The following is a 15,558-nucleotide window of genomic DNA, read 5'->3' on the forward strand; positions in this document are numbered from 1 at the left end:
TTATACATTTACAAGAACAATGTATTACAACACCCCCTAATACCTACCTTGATTAGGTTGATTCAATAACTGGTTTGACTAACTACAGTGAAAAATGTAGATATTTTATGTTGTGTGTGAGTGTGTTATATTTAATGAAAATGTCAGAATGCATTCTCAAAAACTGCCTGTATATTTGTAGAAAATGAAGACGAGCAATAAACGCCCCAAAACGCACGAACAACAACCTCTGGCAATGTTTAATAGTTGAACACTTGCTTGAAAACAATGCTTTTCATAATTATGTTAAATGTATAAAATTTAAGAAAACAAACTACATAAGGTATGTTGACAACTATTTGTGCAATTCTCTCAAAGCGGGCAAGCCTTTAAAAAGTTACATCTTCTAATCGTATGGATCCATACTTGGGGAGCGAGCTGGCGTAGTGGTTAGAGCGCGGGACTTCAGTTCCTGAGGTCCCGGGTTCGATCCCCGCCAAGTCACCAATGGATTTTATCTAAGTGATAATGCCGCAACCCCTAGGTCTAGCCTGAAGTAATATGAAAAACAATCCCAGGCTCGTGCCTAGCGTCCTAGGAAAAAAAACCGTATGGATTCATGCAGGATTATTTCTGCCTGAATTGCAAAATCTGGCCAAGATTGATAAAATGTCAATTGGTTTAGGTTCAAGGTTAGGCTCAACCAGAACTGTGGGTTCACCAGATGACATTAGCAAGCAAACACAGGAAAAATACCGATACAAAGGATATGTATGTAATGTCCACATCTTTCTTTACTTATGAAACTTGTTATAGATGTTGATAGTTCTGAGTGAAACTGATAAGTTAAATTTTAGGAAATAGTTGTATTTTGTATTATATCTATAAACATTTTTAAATTCATTGCTTTATTAAAAACCATGAAACATAATCGCTCCGCACAACTGGCATTCACTGCTATGAAAGCAATCCTAGTTAGTTGTAAAAAAACTGTTAGTTGCAAAAAACAGTTGTAGGTAAAGAAGTGTACACAACTCATGAAAATTGTCTTAACGACACTCATAGAAGTTTTCAACTGGTTTCGTTAACACTATTTATATGCAAACACAAAATCCAAATAACACATAAAAACACATTATGATATAAACTTTATATAACTCTACCACCCCTCTCTAGATAACTCTCTAGTAGTAACTCGATCATTGCGTAAACTACTATTTTGACAGTTGTCACTATAGAGATTCTCTATTGTATGTTGGTGTCACGAAATCACCAGCTAAGATAAGGAAGCTACTAGACAAATTATAACCTGAATATGAATTAAGATGATTGTGAGATGTGTGAAATACAATGTTGCTTTTTCTTTAGTCAGGAGCATTCAATAAAATCCCAATTTAAAATCTCTTCTGGATAATAGCTTGACACCTAAAGCCACTCAGCTACCCATGATGAGCACAAAGCAACCATAATCCCCACCCCTTCCCAATTTTAGGTTTTTGTTGGGTCGATATGTGGTCTCAAGGGTAATTAATATCTTTAAAGACTGATCTCCGCTTGTAAATCTATATAATTAATACGCTACATGAAAATTTGTCGGTTGAACTCCTCCGCCATTTCTTAACTGATTTTATCCATTGACGTCTCATTGGAAAGAGCGTGTCACATAGATTTGCAAACTGGCCTTACATTTGAAAAAGTCCCTTGGGTTCTGCCCCAGTGGCTTTGAAAGTTCCCATGTTATCCTTATGAAGAACATAATTGTTTACATTTTGATCAGCTGTATAATTTAATTGCTGCTATTTATTTTTCAATCCAATGAAACGCATTGAGTACATTTATTTACTATTTGAGTTTGAGTAAACATAACCCCCAAGACGGATCGTGTTAGTATGGTTGTATCTAAAATTGGTGTATTCATCGTTGTTTTGTGTCGCTATGACGGATCGTGTTAGCATGATTCTAACTTAAATTTGTGCATTTATCGCTGACCCTGGACAATCTCAACTATTAGGTTACAAATGCGCCCTAACACTATCCCAAAACTACTTTTCGTTCTCAATTGGCCCTCTATCAATCACCTGTGTTGCCTGTACAGGAGGCATTTAGAGAAGGAGAAAACCGGCCGGAATGCTTTAAGTTTATCAATAACGAAGATAAACATGGTCTGAGTTACACACTGGTAATCTTTGAGTTGACTCTTTTCAACTCATTGTAAATATGACTGTTATTTGTTTTGAAATAACTCCTGTAATACATTGCAATTGCTCGAATTCGAGCAACATGTACGCTAGTATTTTATGAAAGAATCTAATTGCTCAATGATGAGAACTTAAACTTGGACCTGACTTCAGTCAGCTGTTGGGCTGAGAACAGGTGTTGAGAAAGAGTGACAGTTTAGCCAACTATTGGCAACAAGAAACTAACATAAGCTGGCAAACATTCAAACACCCTGCTGCCATTCAATGTTTATGTTTTGTGTTCCATTTTGATCTTGTTCAACTCTGAACTACAACTGTTTACGACTTGGTTATTTTAGTTTTGTGTTGTATTCAGTAATCAGTAAAATTGGATCATTGGAAGCTTTCATTGCTTTGAATTTTGAGTTTCTGTATTTTGGTAAGCAATGAGTCCCTTTCCATAGTAAAGTTTATAGTTAATATTAAAATATAATTTCCATGTATAACACAATATTCTTATTCTGTGTACAGAGTGACAAAGTTAAATTGCCTTTTAAGCGACCACAGATAATAAAAAAAAAAAACACATTTCTTTGACTGAATACATCCAAAGTATGCAGAGTCACTGATACCTGTCTCAAAAACCAATAAGTTACCTCTGAGGTTGAAATATTAGTGGACTTAAAACTAATTTAGGTTAAATTTGTTTACAAAAATAAGCCAATTTAATTTGATAAACGACTAGTCAAGTTAAAATTTGGATTCTAATGCATTAAAGTGTTTTGTTAATTCCTATACTTTGGATGATTTCCATTCCAAAAATTATCTGCTGACCTCTGGTTAATTTCTAGTTACAAAATATTGCTCTTCTCATTACGGTGCACCTACTACCCCAACAAAATTCCTTTAAATATAGTCTCTTGTGTTGTATGTAACATTATTAATGTGCAATTGCATTTTTCAATATTATATTTTACTATTGGACTGGTATTTTAATCCAATACCAATAACAGCACTTTTTTGTCCTAAGACGCTAGGCACGAGCCCGGGATTGTTTTACTCATTACTTCAGGATAGACCTAGGCTGTGTACCTACTTGAATAAAATCCATTTGTGATTTGGCGGGATTTGAACCCGGGACTTCAGGGATCGAAGTCCCGTGCTCTAACCACTAGACCATCTCGCTCCCCCTAATAACTAATAACAGCAGTGCAGTTACAGTAATCCAATCATTACAGGGTAATGAAATGATGAAGAATCTGAGTATGACTGAGAATAAGTAGACACTCCGTGTGTAGACTAGGTCTAGTTAATTATAAATTTACTGTCTGTTTAATAATAGCAAGTGATTAAAACATTCCAATGGCTGGCACTGGTGTTTGGCCTCAGGTCAAAACATCTATATAGACAGTTCAATATCTCCTTAGTACAAGAACCTTACCACCCCAGTACACCCTAAATTTACTATTAGAGCTTGAAGGATTAAAATTATGTAGAAATGAATTTAGTATTTCAAGATTTATATGATACTATCATACCATAGGTACTGAAAAACTTAACACATTTACCACTGAGTGTCAGTAGATTACACATACAGAGGAGTTATATTTTTTACAATATAATAAAACTATTTAGGCAACGGTATATTTTCCTGCTGGTAGTAAAACTGTTTAAGTATTAAAAGACAAACACAGTAGTCTACCAATCAAACTAACAAAAAAAGTTATTTCAGACAAAGACAGAAAACTACGGTCTCATCCACAGACTAAGTCCTAGGAGAGCAGACAATAGAAAATGAGAAAAAAATAATAACTCTTTCCATTAAAATGGCATGGGTGGTCCAGTGTGGCCCTATTGTATCAATAAATTGAACTTTGAAATGAATCTTTATTACCATATGATTTGGTAATTTGAAATTATTTTAATAATTTGCATTATCTATCTATAATATTAAAACGAAACAGGGTTTTTTTTATTTCACGATTCTGAATCAACCACTTGACCGATTTTCATGATTTTTGTGTTGAAAGAAAGATAATTTTGAGAACTAGGGAATGTCGAAGCCATAATTTTAATTTAAGGTTTCAGTTTTTTAGAAATTAAGTTTCAATTTTTAAAAAGTCTAGGAGCCAACACTAGAAATTTAAAGTCGTTCCAGTGCGAGTTTAACTAACAGCTGGTTATAAACTGTCATTGAAATGTTTATGTTACAAGTTGTTTGTATACAAAAATATTGTTCTTTGGTGTTGGCCTGCATACAATTTCACTTTAAAATTTAGTTTTTTTTTCTACCGTGAAGGATCTGCTTTATCAGGAAATGTGTTATTTTGATCTATACATCTCAAACAGTTTAATCAAGTTTTGTCGTAAATGCAAACTGTGTAAGTAAGTTATTTAGTTTATGCCATGAAATTTCATCTCATATTTGGGAAATCTTTTTTCAGAAATTTATTGCTTAATCGTTTAAGATATAAGAGGTTTACGTGTTGATACTTCTTTTTCTGTATGTCCGAATGTATGTGAGTCATACTATAATTTTGGTTAGTAATGAAAGTGTTAATTGGTGTAGTAGGTCTCTATAAAACTGTCCAATGAGCTGCAAGGTGCAGTAGAAACCAAAGTCGACTCATACCATACCATAACTCTCCCCGTAGTATTGAAAAGTGCAGACAAAATATACAGACCAGTTCAAGATAACAGAGGTCGAGATAAAAAACAAACAGAGAGCTAAGAGAAATGTGTAAACACCCAGATAAAGGGGTGTTTCCAGAAGTAAAAGGCTTGGATGGGCTGGCTATGGGTGGTGGATAGAAGATAAATCAACTTTTAAAAGTATATTCCATAGTACCACAAGATAAAAGACCACTTTGGAAGACCAAGAATTAAGTGGAAAGAACAAGCTATGAAATACATCCTCAGACCGGGATCTAAATTTAGAAGATGCAGGGGATGGAAGAGAATGGGTGGCCAGAATCCTCATAAGGTGTCATTTCATGAGGATTCTGGCCACCCAGTCAGTCTGTGGTCACGGAGGTAAAGGTGTGGTAAGTTCATATGTATTAAGTGGTATATGCAGTTGTAGCAACTCTACTCAATACCTGTGTGTGTGAATCGGTCTCCAATCTCACTTCAAGTCTTTTCAAATCGACGCAACTGCTATTTTATGGTAAAATTATCGAATTTAAAATGCATATCACTATATTTTAGGTCTATAATCGGATGGAAAAAATAGGTAGTCACGTGACATTTATTAATAAGGTCAACAACTAAAAAATAACAATTAATTGTTAATTAGGTTGTTTTGTGGGCAGTTGGCCCCCATTAAAACTGCCAGAATTTGTCACTGTGCGTGTAAACTAGATGTTCTGAACTATTCCGTTTTAATTGACTACTTGATTCCAGTACGTAGGACGGGCCAACAGCTCGTTTACAGTTAAGAGTAAAATAAAACAAAGACTGTGGACAAAGACAATGGACTAAAATACAAAGATAGAGCAGAACTTGGCCCAAACCCGGTAAGTAGATGTAGCAACAAAGATTTAAGCATACCACAATTCCCATAAAAAATAATTTATTTTTTAGTCACAATTTAAAGGTCCATATTATTACATATCCAGGATTCCTGATATTCAAGTTGGGTTTACAGGATGCCAGTAAATGTGAGGCAATTGTCAGAAGACAAACGAGTGACATAAAATTATTGGCTTCGTGTAATTCGTGTAAACACTTCTGGCCAATTGTCTTGCCAACTGCTCTCACACTTAATCATAGGTAATATTATAGTTTTAATGGATAGAATGCAATATTGTTATATAGTATAATGTAAATTTAATCTAACAAAAAACCACTAAGTGGTAACACTTTCCCCGCCAAGTCAGCAATCCTAGTTAGGTAGTGGTCATCAACCCACGACTCGTAGAATATGTTCGATATCTTTTACTGTTGTAACAAAGTAATAACTGCTGCTTCTACTGTTCTGTTAATAACAGCATGTACAAATTCTTTGAACCAATGGGCCATCTTTGATTTGATATTTGTTCATCATTGGCTGTTGTCCAACCTGAAGATGTCTTTATGGTACAAGTGTAATGCCCTCGTGATATTGCATCTCCGTGATGAAAAATTGCTGCTGTAGGTCTATATGTTTTATTACCTATAGTCACTTGAGCACTTGGGACTCCTACTATGTTTGTTGCGGTTATCTTTTGTAGGTTGTTGTCAAAGATTAAAAATTGTAAGATAACACAGCGGTTTGACTTTGTAACGTGTACCTTGCCCAGGCTCGATCCTCGTTGGCCGCATTCATCATTACTGCACACATAATCTAACAAGGGCTCCCAGTTGTTTATCGTAAGGCTTAAAAGATTTTTTAGCGTTACCTTACCAGCCACCACGGGGATTCTGATTATATTGTCTGTCTCTTCTTGCCCTGTGAATGTGTAATGACAGTGCTGGCATTTTGTGGTTTTCACCGTGCTGTATGAGATGGCTTCTATAATGCCCTTGTTTGTCTCCAATAAGTCCAGCAAGAACAAAGCACAGTCTTGCTGCTCTGTCAGGGTATATGTATTGTTGTTAGGGAGATTTCTTATAACCACTGTATCTAAAACAACCTCCGAGGGAGAAACTTCGTAATCATGAAGATGTTGTTTTAACTCAGGACAAATTAGTTCAGAGTTCTTTATTATCTCTCTGATGTACGGAACAGAATACAGTATCTGAACTGCAACATTCGCATAACAAGACACACGATCATTGTTCTCAAACCCTCTTAATGCTAAAGTTGACTGAACTCTCGATCTTCCGGTAGTCTTTGCAGAGGGTACCGGTTTTGTACTCTCATCCTGCACTTTTTCGACATTTTTGGTCTGGCACCACTTCCTGTCTCTCACATAAGGAGCCGAAGAGGAGTCACAACTTGTGTTGTAAAGTGGAAGGTCAGACCTGTACTTCTGCCTTAGTCTGTTGTATTCGAGAATGGCGGATTTCTGAGGCTTCACATCTCTTGGGTTAAAGTTAATAAGATGAAGCCCTTCTAATGAAGTCACTCGTGACAAGGCAACATATGATTGGCCACATGTAAATATGGACTCCCCAATATCAATTATTACGCTATTTAAGCTGAGGCCCTGGCATTTGTGAATTGTAACCGCGTAGGACATCGATATCGGGAATTGCTCTCGATACACAAATGCGTTATCCATAACATGAAACTTGACGTTTACTCGCTGTAGGTGATGGGTAATGCCACAATCAAAGTTAATTGTCACTGAGTCTACGTCATCAGAATTGTCTGTATTAAACCTCAACCCCGTTACTGTTCCAATGGCGGAGTTAACTAGCCCCACAGTGACGTCAATGTTTCTAAGCAACATAACTTTAGCACCAACCTTAATAGGAATAATTTTCTCCATACCAGCCGTTCTGCTGCAGTCAGAGTTGTAAGAGGACAGTATCTTTTTAACTTTGTTTTGTTGACGAGGTAGACAGTCAACTGAGTCTTTTGCAACCAAGTTAACGACAGGACCACTTATTCTATTGACCATTTCATCATTTATTATGGAGCATTGGTAACCAGTTGAACAAAGACACACAGAATTGTTGGGTAAAGCAGACAAAGTAATCTCCTAATAGAGAAAGGTTTTCACAAGCAGTTTTTCCATTAAGATGTATTTTCTTGCTTTCAATTAGACGGATGTCCTCAACGGTCATATTGCCTACTCTGACTTTGCTTAACACATCAGCAAACTTAGAATCTTGAGCTTGTCGCATGTTTGTAGTAAGTTCATCATAAGAGAACTGTTCAGACCAGATGTTAACACAAGACAGAGAGCCAACAAAAGAACTAAGTTTGCTACTGTCAAGTTCAATGAATGGGGAGTCTTCGTGTACTGGTGGAAGTTGTAAAAGGTCTCCAAAGAGCAGTATATGTTTTTTACCAAACCAGCCGTTACTTTGGTCTGAGGTGTTGAATATTTCACACAATCTGAGATTTATGTACATCAATGTTAGATTGGAGACCATGGACACTTCGTCTATTATGAAGAGCACCACATCTTTCAGGTTGGATCTCAACATTTTTAAAACATCATCAGTAAGAGCTTTGTACTTTGGAGTTTTTCCATGCTCAACTGGCAGCTGAAACACTTTGTAGATCGTAGAACCATTGATGTTGTAAGCACTTAGTCCTGTGGGAGCTGATATTGATGTAGAGGCTTGAAGACATTTTTTAGTCCAAGAGCTGATAGTTTTTATGAGAAAACTCTTACCAGTACCTCCCACACCACTTACAAAATGTCTGAGAAATTTATCTGTCCCATCAGAGTTTGCAACAACTCGTTTGACATAATCAAACACTCTCTTTTGGTCGTCATTGAGTTTTTGGTATTTTTTCTCAAACGGCTCGTCATTCGGCGACCAATTGCTGTCCCTGACAGGCTGGGATGCGGGGACAGGTTCATTAAAGGGCTGAAAGGCTATATTGGATGGATCAGCAACCTCTCCTTCTTCTGCATTGATCTCTTCAACTCGGTTTTGAATTTTGTCTCTTGCATTCTCCGATGCCGCAATAATGTCTTTTAAACGTTTGTCATAGTTGAAGGCTTGAGTGAGAAGTGTCCGCTTGGCCATAAAAGCATCTGTGTATGTTTCATGAGACTCTTTCAGCTCATCAGTAGATCTCCAACAAAGAAACATAAGAAGTAATGCATGGTAGTATTTTTCAGGATCCTGAGTGGGGCTGTACTTATAGTGATTCAGTAAGCATGGTCTGACTCTTTTAGTGAGGAATTTGCCTGAATTCAACTTATGCACTTCACGGTCGCCTTTAGGTGGTTGAGCAGCTATATCGTACCATCTCACAAAGTCGTATAAGTTCATATCTTCTAGTTCGTCTGGTCTAGTTGGGTAGTGGTCATCAACCCACGACTCGTAGAATATGTTCGTTGAACTTGGGTCCATACTTCGTATCTTGTCGATTTTTTGTAGTCTTTTGCGTCTGGTCATGCCTACATCCAACCATCTTATTGTTGTCTCCGGGTCCGTGCCGTACAATGGAATGCCCAACAGTGTGTCACTAGCTTCTAAAGAACCACACTCACGGTTGTTTAAAGCTCTAAGGCCAACGTTAAACAGTCTACTAGCTAATGATTTTGTAGAATTAATCTCTGTAAAAACTTGGCCAGCATGACTTTGTTCACTTTTGGTAGTGTACTTTGTGACATACCAATGTAGGATAGAAGTGCTTTCGCCTACATACTGGATGTCCACGTTTCCATTCCAAGCTAGCAACACGGCCGGGTTGTAGTCATTGACAAAGCTCTCGCTTGGTGTTCTGGGTAGGTCATAAAGACGTGACTTAGACTTGAGAGCTTTTCTGCCAGCTACAGACTCGACAACGTCACGCAGAACAAGATTCCCTGTGATTGGCCGGGGGAACCCGAAACGACAAGCCTTACGAAACCCGGTTTTGGTTTTCTTTGTCCGCATACAGTACGAGTTGTGGTGATGCATTTGGTAACTTGTAACTCTGTTGTTGAGAGTAGGTGAAACGGATGCATTTGGAACCTTGCAAGTAATGTACTTAAGGATAAAGTCGGCTACTTCTGCGTTGCTGGACGTCCCCATTACAGGAGCATTTTCTACCCACAGAAGAAGATGGAAATGTTGGAGACCTCTGCTTTGGTATTCTCGCCTGTAGAAGTAGTGACTTACTTTTCCTAAAGGAGCAGCATCAGAGACAATAAAATCCAACATTGCCTTGAACTTTATATGGATAAACCGTGACGCACTGATAGGATCCATAGCCACAAGTTCACTAGTTTGTTTTTTTTCTGCGCCTGGAACACTCCGGTTAACTTCCCTAATGAACAATGCCATGTCATCCCAGTTCCAATCGCTTGGGCTTATGGTTAAAAACCATGTAGCTGGTCCATAATGCTGAGCCATGCAATTGACATCATTTCTAGGCTGTATCCAGTACTGGCTAGTGTTCCTGAGTTTGGAGAATACTGATGTCAGGTTCCCCTCTAATTCTCCCGATGCAAGGTTGTTCAAACAGTCTCTAGCACTAAGAGAGCCACTGAATCCAGTGACGTTGAGCTTGTGGAATACTCCTTGTCTTAACTGCCGAAGGTTTGCATCGTGCAGCAAATAAAAAAGGTACTGCTGATTCAGTCTGAACTGAGAATGCTTTGAAAGCAACCGACATTTGATAAATTCAGCAGAAGAGAGTTTAGTTTCTCTGGAATGAAACTGGCCAAATTTACCTTCGGGATACAAATCAGGGAAACAAAGCACGTCAATCTCTTTGTTTTCATGACTAATCGGAGGTTCATTCACTTTCAGCATCTTATAGAGCTCGGTGTCATCACTATAAGATTTTGACTCATGAAGAGCGTGGATTGTATAGTGAGACTCTTCTGAATCCCATTCCTCGTGAGTTACCTGAGTTAATATAGCACGTCTATGTAGTATTTCCTGAGGTGGCAGTTCGTTTTGATGGGTAGATTGAAACAAATTTGTGTCATCATTAAGGTTGAAGAGTCCTTCTGGATCTGTAGGTAGTACGATGCTACCATAATGAGCGTTGTTTTTCTTTAAGAAAATTAAGGCTGCGTGTACCTTATCCACACTAACCAACATTTGCCAAACTTTCTTTGCTTTGGTCGGTACCCCTCTGACCAAAACGTACAGCTCGTGGTTTGGATTCAGAGGGTCACTTGGTTTGGGCAATTTTTGCAGGGTTTCTTGAAGGGGTAGTGGCAAATGAAAACTTCTTCCAACGACTTTAGAAATTTGTTGCTGAGCTCGACTTGTTCTTTTCCCAACTGTGTTCATTTTTGTAACAACCTGAAATGCTTTGGCTCTCTGAATTAAAACTTTTTCATAACTGTTAAGGCAAGTTAGCTCTTTCGGCTGCGCACAAACATAGAGATCGTTAAGAATGCAAGTAGGAGGCATCTGACCTTTCCTTAGTTTTTCGAGGCAGCCCCGACAAATCCATCCTGTTTTGCACTCTTCTTTCTTTATGTCTTTTATTCTTTTCCATATGTGTCCTACAATTTGATTTTTTAGGTTTTTCAAAAGGCTTACTTGCTGCTTACTAAACAACTTATCGCATGAGACACAGGGAAACACTGGGGTTTCAGAAGAACGCTTCTCCAATGCCTCAAATGCTTTTTGATATTTTTCGAACAACTGAGACTCAGATTCAGGGACCTTGCTTTCACTTGTGTCATCTGTAAGAAAGGCTTTTGTTTGCTCTTTAAATTCCCTTTCTATCGAAAACAACACGTTCACCTGCACGTTAAGAATACCATTTTTAATTAGCATAATCTTCTTAGTTATTTTCAACAGTCGGTAAATTTTGGAGACAAGACTACGAATTGCAGGAAAGTGAGGATAGATTGTTCTCAGAAAAGGAAGTTTCGAAACACATGCTCCTGAGTAACAGTCCAAAGAGTGAGGATGAACACCTACACGAGATGATACACCACTTTGACATGAGTGCTCTCCCATGCTGACAATAAGCTTAGAACCTTTAGTGAGAGAGCTGGCAACTATTTCATTGTAAAGAGATTTAAGTTGCTCTAAGTGGTCAGGCTCAATGAAGCACATATCTGAGTTGCATTTCCACTGTTTCTTTGGAGAACTATGAGCTGTGCTGGGCTCATTACCAACAGTTATTTGTTTACCAGGAAACACTCTATACGTAAACTCCCACAAATAAGGCTCCGACGTGGAAACATGAAGACTGTGCCCACACAACGCCTCAACATTGTCTTCAAACGTGCTTGTTGCAGATAGCTTAGCAAGAGACTCTTTAGCACGATTTTGCAGGCTAACAAATAGCTTAAGGAAATTGTTTTTGTAATTTTTATAAGCATGCAACACCCATTTCAAGAGCTCTTTAGCCCTTAGCAACCTTTTGGTATAACCTTGCTCAAGTATTTTCTTTGCTATAAGTCTGGCTATTTTCTCACAATTTATTTTCCCCAAGAAAATATGTGAAGCTGCAACAGTTTTTTTAATTTTCCTTTTTGCATTTTGTAATGATTTTCTTTTCCCATCAGATCTATTTCTAAAAAAAAAGCGTCTGCTTTGATAGGCTGCACACTTTCGCACCCTTTCGTGAAAAACCTTAAGTTTATATCGCAAGCGAAAGTGGCCAGGGTGTTTTGCACAAAGTACTTTGTAACGTCTCCTGCGATTAGATTGTTTCATTTCTTGTTTTGCACCGTAGTTTAAACGTTGTTTAGCTTTATAATATTCTGGATCAGTAGAGTATTTCTGACGCACTCTAGCCTTGTGTGGCTCAGGATCAGTAGAATACTGCTGACGCTTCCTAGTCTTGTGTGGCTCAGGATCAGTAGAATACTGCTGACGCTTCCTAGCCTTGTGTGGCTCAGGATCAGTAGAATACTGCTGACGCACTCTAGTCTTGTGTGGCTCAGGATCAGTAGAATACTGCTGACGCTTCCTAGCCTTGTGTGGCTCAGGATTAGCAGAATATTGCTGCCGCAACCTAGCTCTGTGAGGTTCAGGATTAGCACTGTACTGCACACTTTTTCTTAACCTCTCAGTTTCAATATTAGCTAGATAACGTTTTCTGGCTTTGGATTTTTCTCCTTTAACATGTTCAAGGTACCAAGCTTTAGAAGTAGAACTCTTATTAGTGGATTGTATGCTAGCTTCTTCTGTTTTTCTTTTTTTTATAGCAGGGGCGTTTTCTAAATACCATTCTTGTTTTCTTTTTCTTGCCAGTCTTTCTTTAGAAGGCATACTGATGTTAGATTAGAAAGAAAGTAAATGCAATTAAAACATGGACGTGGTATCTTACCAAATGATCCTAAGAAATGTTCTCAATCATCTCAATGTTCTTGAACTAGATCTCTTCACTAAACATAAACAATGCTGCTCTTTTTGTAAAAATAAACAAGACATCAAATTTTTTTTATTTACAGCTGGTAATTAAAAATGGTTATAAATAGTTTGGGTGAAATATATAGACCACGGCACAACTACATCTCATTTCATTTCAATAATATTGTTTGTGTAGAACTAAATTCTACATTTTTTGGTCTTATCTGCTATAAACCAATTAAAAACTTTTTGACACACCTACCAAAATTACTATTTAACAAAAATTGCTACGTTGGAAGTTTTTGAAAACATGTGTTAAACGTATAGTCAACAGGGTGGTTGTTTCTATTTATGATTTTGTCAAGAATATGTTTATTTTAAACTAAACACACACTTTGAAACTGTATAATCTAGTCATCATCCATTAATATAGGTTCTGTGTCTGGGGCTGTAAATTCAGCAATGTTCATCTTGAACAACATAAAATGCGTTGGTGTTACATAAGTGTTCTGATAATTAAACCCGTATATCTAAAGACTAGTGTAAATTGAGCCCTTATTATAGAAGTAAAAATGTAATCAAACAGTTTAGGTTTGTTGGAAATAGCATAAGGCAAAACGAATATTGAAAAACTAATTAATCCTATATTTACATTTTAATTGCTGGTTTAACATACGTAAAGTGACTTTCCCGATTCTTTTATTTGTTTTAGTGTATCAAAACATAAAACAAACCTTAGTACTAGTACTAAGTTTCAAGTTACTAGGTTTCATATGTTTTGATAAGTAGTATTAAACTGTTAAAAATGACGAACTGCTGTACCAGTGTACCATCGGTACACTGCATTTTTCAATGGAAAGTATCGGGGAATATCACTGCTCTAAGTAATTTTATATAGTAAGTAGTTCAAATCATTCGGTATACCTGAAAAAATACTTTATGAAAGTTTTAAAATAATTTTTCAGCTGTTCCTATGAATTTCTCTAACATTTAAATTAATTGAGATTTAATCGCAGCTGGTCCTTCTTTTGTTTTGATTTTAATCCCATGTTATTTAAATGGGCCAAAATCGTACTTTGAGGGCTTGCCAAGGGTTTATGGTTCAACTCACCGACTTGAGACCCTCAAAAGGCACATCTACACGTTAAGGGCTTTCAAACAACATAAAGAACATTAAAATTGAGCCAGTGGTTTGGGCTGTAGGTCCGTCAACATTCAAGGAGAAGGAGAAGGAGGAGAAGGAGAACACGGAAAATTTGTGAATTTTCAAACTAGTTTTTCTTGGCTCAAACACAACAGTTTTTTAAATTCTTTTTTTTATTTTGTTGAGGATGAGTGCCCCTATCCAATAGATGAACAATTATTTTAATAGCTTTTGTTTCTTCAGAGCTATAGACGAGTGAAAAAGCCACTTTGTCACGTCAAGTATATATACACTGCAGCAGCTGTGTACCGCTGGGGGACTTGGCGGGGCGGAACGCTGCCGCGTTCCTTAATTGTTATAACCATGATCACTTATTGTGAGTTTTAATGATTACTTATGAATAATATTGAAAACTAGCTGAGTACCAGACCTTCGTACGGGGTTGGTATACAATGCTTATTGTAGTTAAATACTCGTGCTTTCCATTTGCAATGAGAGAGGACACATTTTGAGAAAATTTGGTTTACTATAATGTACGGTATACTATAGTATATAGAACATCTACCATAGCCATATGTTCTACTACTTCACCTAAACAATAGAAAGAAGTAAAGTTCTCACACTCAGGTTTTTGTTGCTGCTTGGTTCAAATTAGCTGTTGTCATAAAATGTATAAAGAACTAATGGTGCTGCACCCTGTTGGTAAACCGTATAACCTTTTAATGCTATTTAATATCATAGAAACAAATTGTGCAGTTGAAACAGCTGGCAAAATTATTTAATTCCTTTTAAATATGAATACTCATAAGGTTAACATGGGAAACTCTAGAGCCGCTGGGGCGGAGCCCGAAAGGATTTTTGAGGTAAGAATATGTCTATATGTTAATCGGGAATGTGAGCTATCATCATACCAAATTTCAACACAATCCGACCAGTAGTTAATGCGTGATTGAACTTCAAACAAACAAACAAACAAATAAACAAACAAACACACAAACTTTCACATTTATAATATTAGTATGATTGTGTAGATACTGGTGATGGCGATCCCTTCAATTATTTATTACTTACCTAGCTATTATGGCTAACTTATCCCACTTATTTGGTGGAAAAAGTAGTTGCCAAGTGTAGTTTGAGGGACTACCAAAATCAGCTGTTTAAACCATTGTCAAATTATAATACTACAGTAAACCCTCTATTGACCATCACCCATAGGACCAGGACTCTTCAACTGAATAGCCGGAGACAGAAATTTTTCAATGAATGTGTACAGTTTTGAAAAGTACGATGATTTGGTGAAGAAATAACACAGTGTAGGCTACATATGAATAATACCGTATGATTTAATCTATATAAATAAAAAATGAAATAAAAAAAATGAATCCCTTTTTTTAT

General features: G+C 37.0%; 1 protein-coding gene across 1 annotated transcript; it reads right to left on the reverse strand.

The window, feature by feature from the left end:
- Positions 1 to 7,706: 7,706 nt before the first annotated feature.
- Positions 7,707 to 10,505, reverse strand: LOC128989020 (uncharacterized). Its single transcript, XM_054410874.1, has one exon. It carries the CDS (start codon positions 10,503 to 10,505, stop codon positions 7,707 to 7,709), a length of 2,799 nt encoding a protein of 932 aa, XP_054266849.1.
- Between the last annotated feature and the right edge of the window lie 5,053 nt (positions 10,506 to 15,558).

The sequence above is a fragment of the Macrosteles quadrilineatus genome, unplaced genomic scaffold (genome assembly GCF_028750875.1).
Source record: "Macrosteles quadrilineatus isolate MER2022 unplaced genomic scaffold, UCM_ALF_1.0 Scaffold_3__2_contigs__length_128488019, whole genome shotgun sequence".
NCBI classification, from domain to species: domain Eukaryota; kingdom Metazoa; phylum Arthropoda; class Insecta; order Hemiptera; family Cicadellidae; genus Macrosteles; species Macrosteles quadrilineatus.